A 24,513-nucleotide genomic window follows, 5' to 3' on the forward strand; every position below is an offset into this window, starting at 1 on the left:
TTACGAATTGGCATCCCGGCAATGGTAGAGAACGAAGCTCGGTAGCCTCGAGACATCCGAGACTGCCTCCACATACGTCCACTCCTGCGCAATATGCACCCACTACATCACGCGGAGCGCAGGTGCCCGGGGGCCCGTGCCCTTACAGATAGACACCCAATCTCCTCCATCACCACGTATACGCCGCGGAGTACAGACACGCGGAGGGATTTACTCTCGCAGTGGTCACTCACCCCAATTCTCCCCCAGTCACTTCCCCCACCGTACGGACATCTTACCCCGTAACGGCGGAAGAGGCGGCAGTAGCCCTGGCCCTTATCACCAGGCCACAACCACACATTATAATCACTTATTCGAAGACGGCCGTTCAAAACTTCATTCGCGGTAGCGTTTCGGCTACGGCACTCAAAATTCTCCTCCTAAATCCCCCTACTCAGCCAGTCGATATCGTCTAAACCCCGGCCCACACTGGGGTGGGAGGCAACGAGGTGGCCCACAAACTCACCAGCCGTGATGGGCTCGCTCCTGCTCCCTTCCACGGTGCTCGGTCGGCTTGCATTCGACTGCTTTCGTACCAAGAAATCACGGAGCATTATCGCCTCTCCCGCCGCCGCTATCCCCCTTCCCACACATCCCTCACCAACGCTCAGAAGGCCTATGGCGACTCCTGCAGACCAACTCTTTCGCCAGTCATTCCCTCCTCCACAAGATCCATCCATCTGAGTGCAGCTACTTCTGACTGACCGAACCGCCACCGTCGCCGCGAGCCTTCGGCCGACAGCCACCACGCGTTCCTAGCCAACTTGCTTGGAAAATTATTATTATTGTAATTCTTTATTCGGAAGGGGATACTCAAGGTCTAGTGAAGGATGGGAAAGGCGGTAAAGAAGGTGAGAGAGTCTACATTCTCTTGTGTATCCCCGTGGTACAAGCGAAAGTCCACAGGGACATAACAGTCTCTCTTGGGTGAGCCCGGCCCAGAGGAGGCGATGTCCACTCCTGGAGGGTCTTGATGTACGGCGGAAGATGGGCTCTTCTCTCCGCCGCAGGCCCGAGCACTCTCACAGCATGTGCTGCATTGTGGGCCTTGTTGGTGCGTGACACGAGGAGCAGGTCACGATGGTAGTCTCCCTGGAGTTCTCGAGGGGTTCTCTTAGGTGTCGTGAGCGTCGGGGAACGTATACCCGCCACTTTGCGAGCACGTCCTCCGTAAGAGCAGCCCCTGCTCTTATTTTGTGTAGCAGGATTTGGGCCCCTCTGGGAAGTCCTCCTGGCAGTGGTCGTGGGTCATGGGATGTAGCGGCACGGAGCTTCGCCCTGCTCTCTTACTTGGCAGCGGCTCTGTCGTCCACAGGGTCTGGGTCGTGCCGTGCTGGGGGAACAGGGTGTAATGGGTCGGAGCGGTTACTTGCTTCGCCGCTCGCCCACGCGTGGGCGGCCTCGTTCCCGACGCCACCCGCATGTCCCGGCACCAGTCCACCCACACGGTAATGGATTGCGTTGTGCGAAGTCTCTTCACAATCGTCTTGATGAGGTGGCTTGTGGATCCAATGACTGGGGTGCCACCGAGACTTGTCACCGCCTCACTGCTGTCAGTATATAGGGTAAATTGCCAGCCCCGGTGCTCCTCCGCCTGGTAGCGCTCTTCGATGTGGTTCGCCGCCAGTAGTACCGCCTCCAGCTCGCATCGCACTGTGCTGGGCGTCGTGTCAAACTGAAACGACCGCCTCGCCCGCGCTGGCCCATATGCACAAGCAACGGTAACGCGGTTGGTGGTCGCATCGACGGCGGCGTCAACGAATATGGCACCTTCTTGCAGGTCGGCTCGCGCCGCGGCGGCGGCGCGCTCCTCTCTGTGGTGGTCCTTCCTGCAGACCCTCGACATGGGTTTGGGGGTGCGGATAAGCTTGTCCTCCCAAGGGGGGATTTGATTCGGCGGAGGCAAAATCGGCGACTCGTCGCTCGCCGTGTCGTTGATGAGACGCTGGATGTATGTCCCGGCATTGGTGGTAGCTCGTCTCGTTAATTTGTACCGCTCCTCTATGATGTGGCGTAGCGGAGGGAGCCTCACAAACCGGTAGAGCTCCTCGGTTCTGGTGTGCCTGGGCAGACCCGTGATAGCTCGCAGGCACGCGCGGTGCAGCGTTTCTAGTTGCGCGTGTTGCGCTTGGGTGAGCTCGAAGCAAACCGTCCCGTAGCATGCCTTCGATATAAGCACCGCCTGGATCAGCGTACGTATAGCCTGCGTCGCCGCACCGCCGAAGCGGTTGCCCATCCGTCGGATGATATGGAGCTGTTGCCGCCACGTAACCTTCAGCTGTCGGACCCACTCGTCGGCTCCACCCTGTTCGTGCAGTGGGACCCCTAGGATCCGGATCCAACGGGAAGCAGCCCGCTCGATGCGGCGACCGCCTAGCCTGATGTCGAAGGCCTCCCTAGTCTGCTCCGCACCACCTAGAACGATGTACTGGGTCTTCTCCGAAGAGGCGCGCATGCCTGTAGCCATGAGCCCCCGTTCAATGGCGTCCAGTCTACGCTGCACCGCCGCAGCGGCCGTCTTGACGTCGGTCGAGCCATCAGTCCATAACGTAATATCGTCCGCGTATACTGTGTGCTTCAAGTGGTCGATTGTCTCGAGCTCACCAGCGATGTCGCGCATCACAAGATTAAATAGCATAGGATACAGGATCGCCCCCTGTGGCACCCCGACTACATTGTTGAAGGTCTATGGTTGGTGGCTGTCGTTGTTAATCTCGAATGTCCGGTCTTTTAGGAATCCTTTCACAAAATTGGTGATGCGTGGGCCAGCTCCACACTCGCGAAGTACTTCCACGATCCGGGTATAATTGACCGTGTCGAAGGCCTTCTGCAGGTCTACGGCTACAACGATGGCTGGAGTCTTGGTGGGTCCACGACTACAGTGCCTAGAATATACTCTGGGCACTGTACCACGACGGCGCCCCACCGTGCGGCGGAGCATTTGGAGGCTATCGTGTGTACAGACTGTGTACCTGGTCGAAACCCGGTCTCCGTGGGCCGCAAGTATCCTGTGTGGTGCTCTATGTAGGTCAACCCCGCCAGCACCATGCAATCTAACCGCTTACATAGTGTGGCTTCTCTCTCTCTCTCTCTCTCTCTCTCTCTCTCTCTCTCTCTCTCTCTCTCTCTCTCTCTCTCTCTCTCTCTCTTAAACGCTCGTGCTCCAATTTTCTTCTTCTTTTATTTTTAATACCAGCCAAACAATATGCTTTTTCGATATTTGACTAAGAAGTTAGAACGTTTAACAAGAGAAGTTTCCGCTACTACAAACTTTGCTCGGTCAACTTCGGCTGCTGTTCGGTGGAAAAGGGGGAGGGGCGTTAAACCCCTCCCCCACGTAGGTGCGCCACTGCTTAAAGGGGCCATGCAGACAAAACACAAGTTTGGTTCATTGAAAAAATTGCCTCGTTAGAATCACACTGACACCACTTTTAACTAAACTTTCTTCAAATAAGCTATATAATTAAGAAAAAAGGGAGTGACCATGCGGCCCACTAGCTTATTTCCGGCAACAGAACCTATGATGTCACACCAGCCAGCTCGGCGATTGGTGGAGGCCGAAAAAAGCAAACGCAAATTAGGCAGAACTTATAAGCTTGCCGAACGAGCTATTTGGGTTCAGATTTAGGGCACATTCTTATTGTATCAGTAAGGATGGTGGGACAAGCAGTGGAAGCTACTAAATCACACGTAAACATAGAAGTTCTGATGCTTACTGCTGTTGGTACTGCGCGCACTATGGTTCGTTTAGATGCACAGCAGTGCGGGGCTTTGGGGTTGTCTCAGACGACACTGGCCGATTGACGCAAGCGGCGGTATCTTACGTGACCATATTTGTCAAGCGAGCACCATGTTTCAGGAAACGATAATTTTCCCATGAACAAACACATGCCAGGTTTATACACGGTCACAAAAAAACCTAATGCAGAAAACGGCTTGCCGCGGTGTAGTGGCGCCATCTAGGTTGACTAAGAGTAAGCAAGTCTCCGCTCCACACCTAGTTTAGCTGAAAGACCTATTCTTATGATGGCATTGCAAACGTCGTTCAAACACATGTTTTGGCGCGCGAATAAAAATTTCAGCTTAAATTGATGAATCCGCAGTGAATAAACAATCGTTTGCTTCCAGACAAGTGCTGGGGGCACTATAGAACACGAAATCTTTCGAATAAAACAAACTTGTATTTTGTCTTCATGACCCCTTTAAGCATAATACGCGCCGTAAATTCAACACTTTTGTACTAATTTTACGATAATCCCAGGATGAAAAACATCAACGTTGGGTTCAGCATACCCATCGTGTTGTCGTCTTCCTCGTCTCTGGCTCCATCGCATTGCGATTTCTACAATAGATCGCCTATTCATAATTTAAAGCGTTTACTAGTCTGCTCTTGGATTACTCGACTGATAGAGCCATGCCGCGAACTACACGCCGAGCTTTCGACTTTGGTTCATGCGGAACTGGAAGAGGAAGAGCAGGCCGCCATCATCCTCCTCCGAAGTGGAGGAAGAGGAAGAATAGGGGAAGAAGCCGGGCGGCGGGCGCGGTCAAGGGAGTCGCCGATGCGACAACGCGGGCGAGGCTGAGGTTCGGGGCGGCCATGGCGTCGTCGGAAGGCCAGTCCGAAGACGCGGCGCGGCCCGCGGCTGCGGCCGGCGGCGGCACACCCCAGGATGGCTCGGACAACGCGGACGAGACGTCCAGCGTGGGCGAGACGCCCATGTGCCGCATCTGCTTCCGCGGCGCCCGGGCCGGCAGCCTGCTCACTCCTTGCAACTGCCGGGGCACCATCGGCTTCGTCCACAAGGCGTGTCTCGAGGAGTGGCTCTCCCGCAGGAACACCGACGAGTGCAACATCTGCTCCTACAAGTTCCAGGTGGGACTCAGCACGGGGCCTGTACCGTGGATCATTCCGTTGTTCACTGAATGTCAGTCAGTCAGTCAGTCAGTCAGTCAATCAGTCAGTCAGTCAATCAGTCAGTCAGTCAGTCAGTCAGTCAGTCAGTCAGTCAGTCAGTCAGTCAGTCAGTCAGTCAATCGATCGATCAATCAATCAATCAATCAATCAATCAATCAGTCAGTCAGTCAGTCAATCAATCAATCAATCAAGGTAGTGTCTATTATCCCGGCAACCGGGAGAATCACCGTCAGAAATTTCTCACGGCAGTCGCCTCTCATTGGCTAAGCACGCTACTGGAGATATTATGGGATAAATATACCTTAAAATACCATGCTTGGAGCTGTCCCTGTAGCGCTGTGGTAACGTATTTGGTTTTAAACGAGAAAGCTCAGGTTCGTGTCCCCCGTTGCGATGTTTTTGTTTGTTTGTTTGTTTTTTAGCTTTCAGAATTTTTCGTTCATCGTAATTTTCAATACGTTTTTACTCTGGTTTTTAATATATCAAGAGATCGACGCACAGGACTTCTAGAATTGGTTGAATCACGTTTAATATAGGTTGTGTTCTGTGTCGTTGGGCTGGGTTAGATTAGGTTTGTTGCAGTTGGGCTGGATTTGGGTAGGTTATGACGTGTTCGGTTAGGTTACGCTAGGTTCGGTGAGGTTATGTTACGTTAGGTCACGTTGGGACGTAATATTATTCAGCAAAATTTAGGCCTGCCAGCTTTTATGGAAACTGCCGTGAGAATTTCCCGAAGGTAATTCTCACGGCTGCCGTGAGATTAGACGCAGCCATCAATCAATCAATCAATCAACGTTTTTTTCCTTTGGAAGAAGTACGGGGATAAAGGTCTGGCATCTTTTACAATTCCTGACTAACTTGAAACACTAAGAAAAAAAATCACGATCCATTCCATTCGGCGAAAATGGATGACCGTCGAAGCGTTCCAACTTGTAGCACACGACATAGAGGTGAGGTGGCAATATGTAGGTGTACATTTGTTTTGTTTGCACGTGTTTAAATCAAGTTTGTCGAGTGATAGCTCAGTTCTTGCGCCGAGAGCGCTTAGTGAAGGCGCACACAATTGGTCCACAAGACAGAACAGACGCTGCTCGACGCAGTCGCCGCTGTAGGCTCGAAGTCGCAGGAAACTGGGATGCAGCCAGCGCCTCCTCGTATCATTTTCTGATGTCAGGCGCCCTTATACACTTTCCCCCTGTGCCCTCCTTGCACCCCTCCACTTGGAACGAACGAGCGATTAGAGGCTTTCACTGCGTAGCCGCACGAGGCGCTGGCTTGACCTTGGCTGAGATTGAAGGTCAGGTTGACGCTACGGGAAACGAACCGTTTTCTGGGTTTGGCCTGCAGTAATAAGGTAGATCGCTTAGAAGATGTTAAGATAAAATAAACAAATTTAATTTGTATAGCTTGCACCACAAACCTTTTCAAAGACTAATTTGTTGCAAAGCAACGCATCTGTACTATGCGGGACAGCGATGTTATTCGCCCAAATTGCAAGCGGGGAGTGCTTTGCATGTGCCGTTCGTACACCACCTACCCTTCCGATGACTCGGCCTGAGTTGTATGTGAACAGCGTAATTCTCCTTCAAATTCCCTTGAATGTTGCTTAGCAGGATTTCGACTACAAATGACGATCTAAATGATCGGTACGCGCTACGATTTGCCTATCAAGAAGTTGAAAACAAAGGTATTTACGCTCTTCTTACTGCCCGTCGATAATTGTTACAACTTGATTGCATTGCAGTGTTAATAACATGAAAATTAAAATGAAAAAGAATGTACTTTGTAGCCATGCTACGCAAACATTTGTCTCTGCGGCCCCAAAACCAATTTGAAGCACAAGGACCATGACAAGGACCTACCCACACCATTTAAATTTGGCGGTATTCCGTCTATTGACGCAGTATCACTTAGCGCCGTCCGATGGCAGCACCATCCCGTCAATGCCTTGTGCGCTGCAGGTTGCTCTTGTAGCATGTGTATCGGCCGCCTTGCTACGGTGGTATGCTGCTATGGTGTAAGGCTAGTGGGAAAGTCAGTAAATTAATTATACGAGTGCGGACCATAGCGCCAAAGATACAAATATTTGTTCATTGGCCGATCAGTCGCGTAATGTTGGCTTCTCTAGTGTAGAGTCGGACGGGCTGAACAGTCTTGTAGTTCCGCCTCCCCGTGTGGTTTCGTAAATTTCAGTTATGTTCGTTTTTGTCGTAATGTCACACATTCCTCATTGTTTCGCTTTTATCACTTCTCTCACTCTCTCTCTCTCTCTGAATGACCAACTTTACATTGTACTTCAAATGGAATGGGACAGTTGCTGCCGCAACCCGATCGCAACTCAGTGAGTAAAGTGCTTGAAGCGCAAGCTTAGCGCTCCTAGTTGCAGGAAACACGGCACGATATATCAAACTTGCTGGTGTGCGTAAAGTATTGCAAGAGAATTATAGTCGATGCAAAACACACAAAAAAACATGTACTGACTAAGCTGTATTTATTCTTAAATGTTCTTTTAGAGCAATGTGGACGTCTCCTCGTTAGTATAGTGGTCAGTATCCCCGCCTGTCACGCGGGAGACCGGGGTTCGATTCCCCGACGGGGAGCGTTTCTTTTTCCATCCTTTTTTTATCTGTGTTCGATTAAACGAGATTTTTAATCTCCAGCCCTTCTTAACGCCATTTCCGAGCGTTTGCGTCCGATCCCTAAGCGTGCGCGTTCGAAGGAGAAAATCATGCAGCAATTACAAGTTCACGACGGTTGCTTGGTGCGCCAGTTGGTAATCTTTAAAAGGGGAGCGTTACAGCGCACCAGGACAACGGCACAAAGAAGACAAAAATAAGACAGCCAGAATCCCATTTCAGAGAACAAAATAGGGTGTAAGAAATCACTGCTGAAATTAAGACGAAGAAATGTTGCGCATCGCATCGCAAACCGGCGACCAGGGCATATGGGCAATCAGGACAAAAGGGTAGTTGTAGAGAGACCGTAATACAGAGGTAAATGAAGACCGTTATTTTGATAGAGGGGTGAAATCAGAAAACTCGCAAGCAAAGAATGCAAAAACGCACTGAAACACAGGAGCGGCTGGCCGCTGGAGGAGAATGGGAGGGGACTTCGTGCTGCTGTGGAAATCACACAGCAGCACGAGGACAACGACGAAGAGGGTGACGAATCTAAGGGCAGCTTCTTTAACTGAACTGACGTCGTCTAGCACAGTGCGACAAATACAGATGATGCAGTAGTAAAACGCGCCTCTCTTCTACAAACACCCGTTCCTCGTGGCACGCGAAGGGACCCTTTGCAGGAGCTCTTCACACTTAATCAGCGCGAAAGTTGTACACATGGATAAGAACAGAAACTACGAGCCAGCCAGATTAAATTACGATGCCTACAGAACAAATTCACGCAGGTAGTACGGACGTCGTCCCCGTCACAGCGCACCAAAACGCTACTCGCACGGCTACATCAGCACGCATAACCCTAGGGGTTTCTGAGTGTGATGATCCATTCAGGGATTGTTTTCTTTTTAAGGGCGGTTCCGGCTTACATTTTGGTCAAAAAAAAAATCGTTAACTTTTCACGGCAACTGACACTGACACCTTCGTAGAAAAGTTCATCCCTTCTCGTTAATCTACGATGTTTATCGAGTTGAATTGTGCCGTTTTTTGGGCACCCCAGCATACCGCATTTTTTTAATACTTCTAAGGCAGCCACTTTCTATTTAGAACAGCTGAATAAGCAAGTATTGTTTTTGTATCAACAGCTCATACTGGAGGCAGGTGAAGGTCTATATCTTGCATGACCTTTTTAGTTCAAACGTACCTGAACTCAAAACTTCTTGCGGACATCCTGTGCAGAATAAAAATAAAGAAAGTCACTATTTTTATATTCCACTAATTTGTCACGTATTTTCCTTCGCGCTTCAAAATGTCCATTCTGGAAGTGTGTGTATGTATTTATTCATCAACAAAAGATGAAAAGGAAAGGCCACCAGCAGAATTAATTTGTCGCGCCTTGGGGCAGACAAATTGGGGCTGTTAACCCGACAATGCACGTAATAACACGTACACAAGAAACATTCCTGACACGCCTGTAAACAAAAGAAAAACAGTCAGATTTAAAATAAGAGGGGTAGGGGGGGGGGGGGGGGACATACAAGTAGTTATGTGCCAAGAAGCAACACGACAATGCACAGATTAACAAGACAAGTAACATATCGAAAGAACACAGCACGGTAAAAAAAGTACTAAAAAAACAATAAGGCACACATTATGGCAGTCCTTACCCGGGCAACAAAGCGGAGCGCCGGGCGGAGTACCGAGGCGTCAAGGTCCTCGTGGACTCCGTCCCGCTCCCATTTGCTGCTTTTCTGGCGTATCTGTAGTAGCTGGGGTGGCGAAAACGGCCTCAATAAGCTCACTCTCCAGTTGACTGCGGTTCAACATATTAAAGACGATAGTCTTTCTTGGGCTACTTAAACCCAGAAATTTTGGTCTGTCTCTATGTCTGTCTGTCCGTCTGTCTGTCTGTGACTCGATTCAGCCACCCGGCCAAAGTAAAACAATGCCTGCGCAATAGTCTTATATAGTCACAGCTAAATGTGCCCGTCTAAGTCCGGTGTAATGTTCATACTTGTCAACTTGTCAATATTATTGAAGAACAACAAGACATTACGCATATGTAAGACAACAAATTAATACAGAAGTGATATTTGCAGCGTTCCTTTATAAAAAATCGTACATGTTTGATTTTGGCGAGATTAAATACTTCATCAACTGAGGAAAAAAATATCACTCCGCCGTCGCCTGCTGTCGCCCGCGCCATATAGCTTCTGGCGGCATTTGAAGAAATCAAGTGGCAAGAGTTACGAAAGGTTCCACTAGATAGGTAGGTTCCACGTTCTGCTTGGAACGCACGTGGACTAGGGAAACGCGGTTCTATAAACGTTGAAGTAGAGCGCCTCGATTCACACGCGTTTACGCCGTACGGCAGCGTTGGCATCGAGACACCTGGCCTGGAGCAGTGGAACGCAGGAAATTTAAAATGATTTATGCAAACCTTTGGCGTCTTTACCTTGGGAGGAGCGCGACGCAACAGGAACAACATGAGAGGTGAGCGGGAAAGTGAAGGGAGGCATTTACTTGGCAAAAGTCGATAAAGACTATCGTCTTTTGACGACATTTGCAACGAAAGGAGCAGATACGCGGCCATTTTTATTTTTGCGAGTGTCTGTCGGTGTGCGCGGGGATGCCCAAATTTGTCTGCTTTCCTTTGCCGCGCGCACCGCCATTTCTCACAGCGCTCCAAAGTGCGTCGTGCCATTGCGTGACCCGTGGTGACGGAGACCGATCCGAAGAGCGTCGTTTCCTACGTGACCCGCCTTTCGCCTTGAGGGTCCGCTCACGAACGTCGACAAAAGGCCACTTCAGTCGGTCTGCGTGCACCGTTCTTTTTTCCCGCGGGCCTCTTCCTGATTGACGCGATTGGGATGAGAATAAAGGAAGTGCGCGGAGTCGCGGAAAAAAGCTTTTCGAAACAAGCGAGACCCTTTTGTTTAATTTTACGCCCTGCTCGGTCCATGTAAAGTTAATTGGAGTTTGGCTATGCAGCTTGCATGGCGGAGAGTGAGTTTCCCACACTTGCACTTGCCCCCAATAACGCGAACCCTGCCATGACATTGTCTTCCCCATGCAAGCAGCCTCATTCATATGCACGCATGCCGCTTTCGTGGTGCATGCAGGTGCCCAAGCAACGAATGGACGTCCGTCGACCGTCCACCGTACGTCCACTCCACTTTTACGGACGTCCGTTTCAGGGCCGATAATTGTACCATGTACGTCCGTGGGACGTCCGGATTTAACACTTCCGCACGTCTAGTCGGATGTCCGAAACTGGGTGTATTTTGGATGCTCAGTAAAAATTTCCAGAATCACATAACGAAAAGCTAATGTTACTACAAAGAATACTACAGTGCCCAAGACCAATGCACTACCGGGCGGACCGGCATACATGAACAGTGTGAACTTGCTTTACACGTTTCGTTAGCGGTTCCCAATTCTTATATATCCTTCCCCAATCATCGTTAAGTCGGTGAAGTGCTTCAAAAAAGTAAAAGAAATTGGCTTAATTTTAGAAATAGGCAGATGAAACTTGCAATATACAAGTTAGGGTGTTGATGTACAAATTTTTTTCAATTGAAAAGCAAAGTAGCTTATTCGTTCTTACTTTTATATTCAGTTAAAGCCATTATTTGATGCTTTGTAGTAACTTTGCACGTCCACTGGCGGATGTGATTCGGACTTGTACATCGGTTTGTGGATGTCCAATGTACGTCCGGAAATGTACCTTCCTAGTGGCCGTCCAAACTGGGCATTGGATGTTCGGCTGTAATTCGGACCTTCCATGGACGTCCGTGGAGGCGGTCGCAGACGACAGGCGAAGAGGCGCTTTCCCGTGTGACCACGCACCAGATATCTGCCGTTTTCAGAGTGAGGCTTTAGGTCAAAGCCATCTATCTACACGCGGATCTGCTAAGGTAGAAAGGGGCGGAGGATACTGAATGGCCGCGCATGCATTAAAAGACGGAAACGTATTTTTATTGCAAAATGCGACGTATGCCTGCGCTCCAAGGAGCGCAGGCATACATTAGCATACATTAGCTACGAACGTTATAAAAACCGTTGGCATGGTCGTGCCGTGACAGTTTTGCTGTTTCGCGGTGTTCTAGCACCATACATATCAGCCCGACTGTAGCCATCTTCGAAGCTTCATCCGAAGGCAAAACGAGTAGAGTATACGGAAGCTAGGGGCGTAACCAGGGGGATGTTACGGTGTCAGAACACCTCACCGAAACTTTCTCATTGCCGAATTAGGTGTGTTCTCAAAATCGTTTTTTGCGCTCAACACCTGCCTCATGCGAGGCCGCTTCAGTTGACACGATTTCATTTTTGGGAGCATTTTCTGGGGCATCGCCCGAGCACTTGTAGGTATCATTTCCTTGAACTTAATTTTCTTCCTCTGTGTTGTTTCTTTCCCTATCAGATTGAAGACAGGCAACTAATTCATTGAAAAGATGGCGAAATTGCGTAACTAAGCAACTTTGGTACCTATTTCTTACATCCTACACCAAAAACAGAACAACCAACCATCAAATGGAGTTCACATTGCAAGTTTCTCATTGAACTCGCATTGCATTGCTAACTGAACTCGCATTGTGACACCCGGGTTTCTCGAAACGCTGCCTCGAAGATGACCATATGAGTTCGCATTCGAAAGTACGACGGATTCTACGCCGGCGTCCCTTCCGGCTCTCCTCCACTCCTGTAATCAAACGTCAATATTCCCAACAGCAGAGTCTAAAAATCCTGGTGTAGCCAATATGCACAAGTTGCAGTCGGCTCTAAAGCAAAAACAGAACGAGTATAAAGTGGCTGAGTTTCTGGCTCAAGATTAAAATGTACCCTCGACCTCTGAGTAGAAACAATGGTCCCGTGCTTCTCGGCCGCAAGAACAATGGGCTTTGGAGAACGATGACCCGGGGGCTGATGCCTTGAGGAGCGACCCCGCATGCAGTAGCCTCCCTGCTTTATTATTAAGGAGCCGGCTACCGGTGGCTTTGAAAGAAACGTTTACTGCATGCCACGGGGCTCCTCGTCTTTTGCGCCACGAATCTTGAGTGGAATTTCTGACTCTTTTCAGAAGATGCGCGCGTGAGGAGCAAGAGCTCCGGTGGAACACCAAAACAAAGAAGCTGTCTTCACTGTGTGCCCCGGGAAGAGCACATGTTGACTAGAATCGTCCGCTGTCCACTGCGTCAATTGCTTCAGCCCCATTTCAGAGGCGTTTTGTCTTTCAGAGACTTACTTGCGCATAACTATCATAATTTAGGACACCGACAGATATCGGGTTGTCGATTATAAACACGCCCCTAAAGTGGGATACTAATAAACCTTGGTTTATTAAAGAAATAGAGCCTCAACTACGAAGGCCTCCATTCGATGTCCTATATCTATGTCTTCGACGTGCAGTGTTCCTTCGCTCTGGAGCGCGCGTAAACTTCCGCAATAGGTGGTGGTGAAACGCAATTTATTGGCCTTTAGAAGGGGAGGGGTTGGGGAAAGGAGGCCCAGACTCCGGCTCAGGGGAATTCAAGTGCCATGGTCGCGGCCTCTGCTCTGCCGACCATTAGGAGCTGGTCCTCGAGGGAGGGGCTGTCCAGGATAAGCCTCCATGGCCTAGGAGCATGAGGGGATGGAAAAGGGATGCTGTTGTTACCAACGTTGGTTGTTACTGCTGGCTTGTCCCGAAAGCAAAGGGTGTCGATCCGAGGAACCGGAAAAGGGGCGGGCGGGAGGCCCGGGGTGTGACTGTATAAAGCCACACCATGTGCTCCACGGTTCCGTCGCCTCCACTGAACTTGCACTGAGGGTTGGTGAACTTCGTTGGATAAAACTGGTGGAGTCTGACTGGACACATGAGAGTGTTTGTCTGCAGTCGCCTTAGCATTTTCTGTTGTGGCTAGGTGAGGTTGTGATGGGGATGTGGCAGCCGTCGCCGCCTGGACCAAAAATGCTCAGTGATTTCGGCGAAAGACGCGTCAGGCTATAGGATGTGGAATCCACAGCCTCGTCTTGATTGAAATTGGTGCTTCCGGAACCGGGCGGAGGAGGGCGAATTTGAGGGACTAGGCGCTTGTGGGCGAGGTGGTTTAGAGCGGTGGCCGCCGCGTGAGCTCGCTCATCGCCCCTGTTGCCTGAGCGTACCGCGATCCAAAGCAGGTGGAATGTTATACTTGTGCGGCGATGCCTTCTTGACGAGGCGAGCAGAATCTCCTGGGCTGTGTTTGAGACGACCCTGGAGATGAAGTTTCTGCATGCCACTGCTGAGTCAGAGACTACGTAGATGCTGGGGGACATCGTTGGTGCCTGGGCAATGGCCAAGGTGATTGCCACTTCTTCGGCTTGAGACCGGTGGAAGGATTGTCATAGCGGAGACGGTGTGTCCACTCCCATCGACCACGACTGCAAGCAGGGGATTTTGATTGTAGCTGGCGCCCCTGATGGGCAGGGCTGCAGCATCCGTGTAGAGAACCGCTTGTGGCGGGATGCACGATAGGTGAGCTTCGATGGTAGCCGCTCTTTTCCACCTGCGGTCACGATGTTGCATGGGATGCATGTTTCTGGGGATGGGATCGACGTGTATTCTAGAACGCCAAGTTGTCGGTAAGGAGTGGTTTAATCGGCTCTCGGGAAGCTCATGCGTGGGGAAACCCAGGCGTCGGAGTACGTGTGCCCCCGCCTCCGTTTTTTCGAGCCTTCTGTATTGGCACGTCAGATGGGCTGAGATTAGTTCATCGATCGTGTTATGGAGACCCATTTCTTCAAGTCTGTCTGTATTGGTCCATTGTGGTAGGCCCAGCGCCTCTTTATAGCATTTCCGTGTAATGATGTTTATCTCGTCAGTTTCACGAACTGAAAGACGGAGGTATGGTGTACTGTAAATGATACGGGTAATTATGAAGGCCTGGACAATTCTCGTTATGTCCGCCTCTGTCATACCACTGTTTCTACTTGTAGTTCTTTTGATTAACTGAGTTACTTGTCGGCATGTGGACTTGAGTTTTCGAATAGTGATGGTAAATTAGTTCCTGATTTTTGACGGTGCAGCCGAGGATGTGAATGTTGGCAACTTCAGGGATCAGATGACCACCTACTTGGATGGGTGGTCTCTTAGAGCCGCGAACCTTGCTGAGGTGTTTGTGGCCGTCCAGTAGAAGCAACTACGATTTTTGTGGGGAGCACTCCAGACCGCAGCTACGGGCGATGTTCTCTACAAGGGATGCCGCTTCTTGTAGTTTTTGAATTATGGTGATTATGGTGGTTATGCGGAAGCACGTGGTCCGCAATATGGACCACGTGCTTCGAAAGGATTCTCTAACGCTGGTGCGTCCTCGCCATTTCCCGCTGCAGGTGGAGCGGACAGCCAAGAGCTTGTGGGACTGGCTGAGCGACCCGAACACCCAGGCGAACCGGTGGTACATCCTGATCGACATGTCCCTCTCCCTGTTCGGCGCCGTCATGCTGCTCGTGTCGGCCTGGCTGTCGGCAGTGGAGATCATCAGCGGCATCTCCACGGTGCTGGGATGCGCTTTCATCGTCGTCATCGTCGTGGTGGCCGGCCTCATCTGCGTGGCCGACATCTACCTCATGGTGCGCCACCACCACCAGGCGCTGCTCCAGTGGCGCCAGAACAACTGGGTGGTCCGCCTCGTGCTGCCGACCAGCAGCGCGCCCGAGAGCTCGGCCTCCGACCCCACGGGAGGACCCCAGCCGCCGCAGCCGCCTGCGCCACCGGCGCCCGCTTCGCCTGCGCCCAACGGCGCGGCGACCGCAGTCACCACGGACCACCCCGTCGTCTAGAAACTGAGACGGGCTCGCGCGCGAGCAGCGACTTGGGACAAGAGACGACGGAAGAGGACGATTACGAACCGCACGTCTTGGTGACGCCCAGCCGTTCCAGCGGTGTCACTCGGCGCGCTTGGTTGGGACGAGATTCGCGAGTGAGGGTCTGCGGGTAGAAATTGGCGGGTGACGCCTGGCATGGTTACAAACAGTGGGTAAAAATATTGCGCCTTGGCCGTGGAAAAACTGCTCTCGGTATTGCTTCGTACAAGTTTCGCTAATCAAGGAAAAACAGCTAAAATTATTGCTTTCGAACTGACACCCGAAGTGACGTGTCAAGTTTCTCAAACGGACGCTGTCGAAGTGCAATGTCTCGACGTCGATTTTTGGGAAGAGGAGCTAAGAAATAGCGATAAAAAAGGCGCAGGGCGTCGACACGGAGCTACTGTTTTATTTGAATCCCCGTGTGTGTAAATCCGGGCGCACGGGAGGCGCCGAGCTTAAATTACAGCAGTGATTCTTTTCTGACCCCTTGTGCGATTTGGAGGAGCTAAATGTGGGTAAATGAGCGGACTCAGTGGCCCACGTTTCGTACGACGCGTTAATCAATGCTTGGCAAATACTGGCTCAAATCCTTGAGGAATGTTGGACCTCAAGTCTTAATTGTGAACTTTTGAGGGAACCCGGAAATGTTCACAGATGCGCCATGCGATAGATAATTAGAATATATCTTTTGATTTGCGAATATACATGGTTAGGTGTGGAAATGACTTTTTCTTTTTTTTGAGGGGGGGGGGGGGGAGGAGGCGTCAAACCATTAGTTCTTAGTTGTCTTTCCATATGTTAGCATACTCGGCCATCAATGGCACTGGCAAACAAAATGTAGCGCATTAGTCTTTACATCGTAAAACGTATTAAAAATGTCTCAAGGGTTTTAGGAAAAGCTGTAATAAAACAAATTTGGCCAGAAATATCTATGGGGAAATTGTCATGTAGCGCTTTACATTTCAGTTGTCGACGGGAATTCCGTTCAGTTTTGTGGTTCGCGCCGCTCGCAACAGTGCGAGGCACATTGATTTTGTTTTTGTTTTTGAGCCTCCGATCCCTCACGCCACTCGGTCAATATCGGAAATCGGAAAGGTACCTCAACAAGTAAATCCCCCTGCCCCTTGCAGCAACAAGATCACAACAAATTTGATACTCGAGACGTCTTAGCTACAAAATGAAACTTACATCTTCACCAATGCCAGCGTGACATCACACTGATCGGTGAAGCTGGAAACTTTCCCTTTACCAGACAAACATCGTTCAAACGAAAGAATGGAAGGGTTAATCGACCAAATTTAGGGGAAATCCACAAGGTGGAATAATAGCCCTGCCACACGGCAAATTTAATGCCATTCCCACCGAATGTCACGGAAAATGATGTTTGTTTGCTGCCACACGAGAAAATGTAATGACATTCCAGCGAAATGACATTACGGACCGAATGAGTTTGCGGAGCCCATTCGACTGCGCTCCGCCAGCAAATTTGTTATCTCGACACCGGAGACTCGCTGGGAATGCCCACCCAAAGCAGATTACTACTAATGCATCAGTAGCATTACAATATTTTCACATGCGGATAATTTTTGAGACATTTATTTATTCCTACGAATAAAGCCGAATAGAGTTGTAAAAACAGAAAACTGCTACCAGGCATGCCTCAGCCGGTGTGGTTAGCGCCAGCGACCATTTTTGTTTATACGCTCCATGCAGGCGCGATGGCAGTAAGCGACGCTGAAGTGCTTCAGTGTCACTTGTCGGAGTCGCTGCTTCAAAGTTTTCGCAAATATTGAAGCGCTTACTAAAATAGTGTCTCTACGCAAGTTTCTACTCATCCCGACTGCCATAATTTTCGAATGACATTAATTTTGGCCGGGTTGCAGCGTGTCAAGAAAATTACATTAAGTCGAACGAATGACATTTTTCAACATTAATGCACCCTTACAGCTACAAGGCAAGGCAAAGCTGTACAATTTTCTCAGTAAGTTCGCAGAGTAAGAAAAATTTGTCCTGGCCCAGATTTGAGCCCGGGACCACTGTCTACCTAGGGCAGTCGTTCTACCAACTGAGCTAACCGGCCAGCGCTACAAAGGGTCAGGCGTTTGTAGCGCCAGAGCGAATTGATCAGCAACTCGAAGTGGACAGGTGTTAATCGACTAGAGTTAGGGAAATCCCCAAGGCGGAGTAAGTTTTTGCGAAAAAAAATTTGACATCGACCTCAACGAAGCCTTACTGCTATGAGAGAAAGCTGTACAGCTTTCCTTTGTAGCCGTGAGGCTGCATTGAGGTCGATGTCAAATTTTCCTTCGCAAAAGAATTGCATTAGTGGATAAACTGCACGTAACAAGCCTCATTTGCTACGTACTGGACTCCAATATACCACCATCCACCATCCAACATACGCACCTTGAGATATTCATTGCTCGCGCATTCAGACAACATACGCTCCCACCGACGAGCGGCCCTAACACCTTCCGCTCTGAGCAAAGGAAGTTCTCATCATCATCATCAGCAGCAGCATCATCATCCCCGCCATTTTACTTCGAAACCACTGGTTAGCCATGTGTTATAACCGCCTTTTCACAACTATTTGAGAAGCTGTACTAAAAATATCACGCGGCATGACACGTCGCATTGACGTAACGCGCCTGCATGTTTTCTGAAAGCTCGACTCGTGTTCCTTGTATGGGTTCATCGAACCTTCGACTCGTCTGTTGCTTGTACCTATAGCTCGACGTCAGACACCGCGACGGCAGCCAGACAGGTATGATGGATGCATTGTTGCGCTGCTGGGCGGGCCACTGACTGCGCGCTGAGACAGTGGTATACGACAGGCCGATGCGAGAAGAACAGGGAAAAAAAGAACGCCGTTTCCTGTGGAAGTTTTGTTTTTATCGTTAGTGACGCAGAGGTTTTGTGTACGACTCCCTGCGGGCGCAGAATCCAGCAAGGCGAACTGAGAGGAATCTGGGCGTGGTAATCCGAAACGTTTTTTCGCCTTGAAGTGACAGATTGCCCATCTGGGGTAAATGGTCATTTTTAATAAGGCTTCTCCAATTCCGCTAGCCGGTTGATCCTAAAACCACACTTGGGGTTGATACTTAACGTTTGAGCACATTGTTTTTCTCTTAGCGCGAAAGCATTAAGAGGAGGGCTGGTCCCTGTTGCAAGGCCTGGTGCCAGTGGATACTCGCCCTTCTCCTCGTTCTTTTTCTCTTCCTTCTCTTTCTTGTTAGTTATTTCTCCTTCTTCCCACTAACTAGGAACCATTCGGGCTTGTTGGTGGCACATCATCAAACGTTTGCAGCGCAGAACAACATGGACGCAAAAAGAACGAAACAAGACAGCGCTTGTCTTGTTTCGTTCTCTCTGCATCTTTGTCGGTCCGCGCTGCAAACGTTTCATCTTCCGACTCCTCCGGCCGTCTCTGCTCGTTGCCGTGGGACGCGTACGGCCTCATCGCTGTCGCGCTACCATAGCATTCAGCCTATGGAACGCGGCTCTCAATTTTTCTTTTTTGTAGTTTTTTTTTTCAATTTCGATCTCTATATCCACTGTTATGTCTTAAAAACCTGCTACCTTCGTTTTTGTTGTGATCAATGACGCAACTGCGCCATGGTTACGTAACCAGACGGTACAAGGGCGTTCTTCTATACAGGCGGCTTATAATTCTCGGCAAATTATTCAACGGCATTTATTTCGCTTATTTCCTCGCCATTGGCGAGCACTTAAGACCACCTGTAATTTAGTCTTCCAGACTTCAGTTGTCGTACCTGGACTGCAGAGACTTCTATGGTGCAGTTTCCTGGTCAGTCATTGAGCAGCGCTGCCCCACTCCCCCGTTTCGTACACGGAGTCCTTCAAATCCAGCACGGCCCAACATACACACCGTGTTATCCAATCGCCCCCAGCGCACCGGCACGTACACCGATTGCTGTATGCTCCCGGGAAAGAGGCAAAAGGCCACCGAGTGTGTGGAAGCCTCTTCTGACGTTTATCATCGGAAAGGGGCGCTCTTTCTCCGATAACGGCCAGCTGGAAACACCATCCCGCTGCACGCCGTTGGCGGAGCCTGGACGGCGCGGGTTCGATTTCCCGCCGAGATGTGCGCGGCGTGGCGCGGCAGCCTGAATACCGATACGTGGCTGCAGGGGTGCTGCCAACGGAAGGTCGCGCGGCGGCAAAATCGGTGACGCGGCGGCGAACGTCGACCGCGGTAATCGTTGGCCCTCATCTGGGTCGCCCGAGCGCGTACTGCACGCTCTGTATACGTGTCCATCCTGAGAGCAGCGACGGAGCTAGGGAACCAGCGTGGAGGGTAAAAGGCTATACTGTAGCTCGGCTACTCTCGATACCGTGGTGGGAGCCCCCGTTTACAGCGACGCAGTCGTGACCTTTGGGGCGAAATATGTGTGACGCTATTGGGTCGCTGCGTACGGTTCAAGGTCCGACATTTGTGCTCGGGTCACCGTACAAGGTGTCACACTTTGCTTGACTCGAACCGTGAATTATAAGACGTAGCCTCAATAATTCAAGTATTCTACTTTGTGGTGTCCTTAGTCGCGTATTTCTTAAATGCGTTTGTATTTCTTGAACATGCTCCCAAGCATCCTTTTTCCCGGGAAAGGAAGAAGGGAGGGAAGACTTACGTAGCTATAAATCGAAAGATTCTTATGTTACGTACACCTAACAACGCCCACTAAGGGATTGAGCGTTGCTTCCTCCCACGTAAACGGATTCCACTGTATCTGCTTATGAATTTATGCTGATACATTTAAATAACCACACAGTATGGAGAATATTTTTAGACGAGAGTTTACTTAATCGCAAACATTGCCACAAAGAATGGGCACCTTTTTAGAGCAGAATAGAGATTGGACCCGCTGGCCTTCAAGTGATTTACTGTCTTAAAAACGGCATTTGCGTTTATTTACGCCAGCGCATCTCCTGCACACTGCTGTCACATTTCGACCCACTCAAAAGCGTTGGCAACATACTGCACGCCGACAGCATGTCAAGCATACGGAACGTTGCGGTATCAGATTGCCGCCGATCCGCATCAGCGCTCGTTGCGGGCCCTGCCAGGCACTCCCCGGCAGCTCAGTAACAAAGGACGATTCTTTGGAACGGAGGAGGTATACAGGCCGCTTTCTTTCCTCAGCTCAGATGCGTTCCTTGGCTTCTGGCCCCGGGAAAGCAAAGAAAATGCAAGTTGGTTGGTGATGCTGTGCGCGCAACCGAAACGGAGTTGGCAGAGGGGTCGCTAGATATTTGCGCCGAGGTCGTTCCACGGTATCGACCCCAATCTGGGCTCCACCGGTGATGTCTCGCGTCATCTGCCGGTCGATCCCCTGCCAAGGATGTCTTGCTCTTCTTTGGGTTGCCCATGTGCGGCACACGTTATCCGAGGGCGGTTATAAGCCCCTGACTGCGTAGTTACTCTTCCTAAAACTGATGGACGGCGTTTCCGCGGTCTGAACCCTTACCTGCATCGAGAGCGTTTCTTCGGACAAATAAGGAAATTCGGCTTTTTGCAGAAAATGTACTTGTTTCCGTGTGCACTATGGGCAGCAAGAAAAGATCGTAACCAGAAAGAAATCCAAATCCTGCTTGGTAAAACAAACTAATATGCATACGCCTTTACTTCAAACGACGAGTATCCTAAAACCGATTCGTTTCATCGGCAATGTGTCTGCATACTGCTCCCCCCCTCCTCCCCCCCCCCCCCCCCCGTTGTTTTAAGTGTTCCATCTTATGTACAAACGAAATTATTCGCTCATTATGGACAGCATCGCAATAGGCGCACTGACATTTCTTAACTGCCACATTTCTTTTTCACGAAAAATGCGACATCCACGACCGAAAATAATAAGAGAACTAAGCATTTTGGCTTCACACTGCATTGCGACTAACTGGATTACGTGGTCAAAATTCAAAATTTAAACTTGTGATCCGCAATGACGAGCTGGGATTTGCCTGCCATACATCTGACGCTACGCGGGTGCGACCCGTATACCTTGGAGCGTGACGAGCACTGTGGCTACAGCGCTGCCTCGATGTATCGATATCGTAATAATTCCCATTTCTCCTTCCAAATATGAATGGCCGACGAGGCGGCGACGACGTGTTTACGGCACGCACATTTTTAAAGGAATCAATAGAAACCCAGCTTCGCGCGCCCGTTTTAACAGCAGATCTCTTGAATAGGCCGTAAGTTCGGTGAGGCAGGAAAAATAACACAATTCGGAAAGAAGCCCGTCGCCTGCAGGAGGAAGGCCTACATAGCCATCAAATGGATTCCTGCACATGAGGGAATCACTGGGAACGAAAAGGCACACCAGGCAGTGTGCGCTGCAGCTCTTTTCGCACCTTTGCCTGGATGCGTATTTCCAAACGCTTCGCTGCACAGAGCACCCACGTGGCATGTATGTTTGTGCGATGCAGAACGGTAATTAAACGTCGTCATTGGCTGCGCCTAACGCGACCTAAAACATACCAAATCACTATTTTTAACAAAAACAACCCGTACATTTGGGTGTAGAAAAAAATTAAATTTAGAGAAAAAAGTTAAGCAATGAAAAAAAAAAAAAAAAAAACTAAGAGGTAGACCCGCTGGGGCTCGAACCCAAGCCTTCAGCGCCAGTACTCAGGACTCTACATCGAGGCCACAGAGTTTTTTTTTTTTTTTTATTGGAAGGCCACAGAGCCGGAACGGAAGGCTTGTTTTAGCAGGCGCTCAAAAGAATAGCGCGCGCAGTGACATCACACATGTCACGTGGGTGCTCTGTGCAGCGAAGCGTTTGGAATCACGCTGCCTGGATGCGCTGTCGTTTCCACTTCTTCGTCCATTGCCGATGTTGCACACCCGCCGTCGCCTCTAATGGATAGGGCCGAGACATGGAATCGTGCTCAATGCTATCGCCGCAGCATTCTCCGGCACTTGGGAAACCCCGAGGAAATATATCGGCGACCATCCAGCACTCTTCGAAAAATGAAGGCGGTAATTCTTCGCCGAGCCGAGAGGCACGACTGAACATCTTCTGTGGTATTGCCCTGCCTTTACTGGGGTTCGGGAGACTGCACTTCAGTCTCTCGGCGGACGCCGACCTGGCACACTGCAGGAGTGGATCGATCCACCATCACACATTGGACCGTCGGACGCACTCGGGCTGTGGCGGGCTTTTTTTTTCAATATTTTAAGGACGAGAGAGGACCCGGCCGTTTCTTTGCAGAGCCGACCTCGGGACCACCCCACCTCGAAGACGTGGACAGCGGCCCCCCTCCCCCTCCACCATAAATCCACCCATTTCTGTCGCAAGGTTTGTAACCTGTTAAATGCAGAAATAAAGACGTATAAAAAAAAAGAAATTTGTGAGTGCTCGTGAGCGCGTGCCTCGCTGTGAAGCTGAGCGTTCCCGGCGCGCACAGTGGCTTTAGCAAAAAAAAAAAAAAAAAAACAAATCTCCACCGCTGTCGTCAAGCGCTACCGCGCATGTAATGCTTGGCATGAAGAATGCGACAATATCGATGCGCATGACGATGCCTACTACTAGCACAGTGCAAAGCAACTGCGGAACAAGTAGTGATGTGTCCTTCAGTGCTCACGTATAAAGAAATCCTGCAGCTCCGCTATGGTCCAAGCCTTGCGCCACTCAGTGCAAGCTTCGCCAGTTGAGCTGTTGGAAGCATGCAATGATGAGTATGACTGCTTTCACCACTCTCCGCGAGGAAGACGACGACCTCGTGGATGCATGTGACGACGATTTGTAGCACCGCAACTACGAAAATAATGATACTGAAGCTTAACTATGTGTCCGGCGATGCTCACCTACAACAGCTCTGCCATTCAAGTCTTGCGCGTGACTGCAAGCTTGCCTGATTTTTTTTTTTTTTTTTTGTTCTCGCGCGTTATTACAGAAATGTATTTTTGCCTATCAAGCTGCTACGTCAGGCTGCACATCATCAAGTTGCCCATCAAGAAGCATTCATAATTCCGTAAACATCTGCATGCGCCATTTTAGTTTAACTGCAACGGGAGGAGACACATTGCATGTAAGCCTCGCGCATGCACCACGAAAATTTTCGCGGTTTCGTTTTATGAATGCGTAGTGCAATTTCGCGGCTGATGACACATAAGAAATCACTAGCGCGAAAGCTGCGTATACATTGGCGTGCAATGCGACGGGGTCCGAAGCAAAGTATTTCTGAAAGCAATGAGTCCAGATTACATAACAAGATCAGTAAATGTTGACGTGGATCGGGCAAAGACATGCGCCAAGGAAACGGGAAACATTCGACGACATCCTTTACGTGCTCGAAACCGCAGCATACGCGAAGTCGTGCCTCCGTGCGTGCTTAACAAGATTCATGAAGCAATACTACTGCTATTTCATCCTGGTTAAGGAAGCCTCGTAAGACTTCACGGTTCGCCTGCAGCGACGTTGCGTAACATCGGGGCAGACGCAACGACATCAGCGCAGTGGACGCTCAACTTCCCTGTGCAGTGTTCGCACGAGTCTGCACTTGCGCAACCTTGTCCTGCCAGATCGAATCCAGCGCTTTAGTGGGGCTCACGAGGCTATAACCCGAGGCTTTTGTTAAGCCTGATGGGATTACGTTGTTTCTCCGTGGTGCGGCTGCCGTGTCTTTTCTCCCGTATCTTTTTTTTACATTACTCCCCTCCAAGCGTGGCGCGCTTTATAGCGCACATTACGGCTTTCGCGCTCAAGGACGCAGGAGGCGAACGAACTTCGGACACGCCCGCGGGTCACGATCACCCTTTTGTTTTCGTTATAGATCGAAATGAAACTGCCCTGCCGCACCCGAATAGACACGCAGTCGCTCGCCACCCCTGCGTCCACCGCATCCTTTCAGGCGACCGCACAGAAAGAAAGGACGGCGGCTTCGGGGTACACGGCATCAAAGAGCGCTCACGCACTCTTCCCTCTCCCGCCGCCTTCCGAAATCGTGACCGGCTTCCGCGGTTTACTACGCTCGCGTGTGCGTTGGCTTCGTGCGGGCGCTTTTGCCTGCTAAGCGACTCCGAGCTCGGTTACTTTTCTTGAATGTATACTCGTGTAGATGCACTCCTCTCCTTTAATGTTCGCTTTGCTC

General features: G+C 50.2%; 1 protein-coding gene and 1 non-coding gene across 2 annotated transcripts; both read left to right on the forward strand.

Moving 5' to 3' along the window:
• The first annotated feature begins 4,639 nt into the window (after window positions 1-4,639).
• On the forward strand, window positions 4,640-16,132 carry LOC144180297 (E3 ubiquitin-protein ligase MARCHF2-like). The gene is made up of 2 exons (XM_077708665.1): window positions 4,640-4,915; window positions 14,923-16,132. The coding sequence occupies exons 1-2, from the start codon at window positions 4,640-4,642 to the stop codon at window positions 15,370-15,372; spliced, it is 726 nt and encodes a 241-aa protein (XP_077564791.1). The 3' UTR covers window positions 15,373-16,132.
• On the forward strand, window positions 7,486-7,557 carry Trnad-guc (transfer RNA aspartic acid (anticodon GUC)). Its single transcript has one exon. It is a non-coding gene; the product is annotated as a tRNA-Asp (tRNA).
• Window positions 16,133-24,513: the final 8,381 nt, after the last annotated feature.

The sequence above is a fragment of the Haemaphysalis longicornis genome, unplaced genomic scaffold (genome assembly GCF_048455015.1).
Source record: "Haemaphysalis longicornis isolate Haplotype H1 unplaced genomic scaffold, Haemaphysalis longicornis Haplotype H1 scaffold_4, whole genome shotgun sequence".
NCBI lineage: Eukaryota > Metazoa > Arthropoda > Arachnida > Ixodida > Ixodidae > Haemaphysalis > Haemaphysalis longicornis.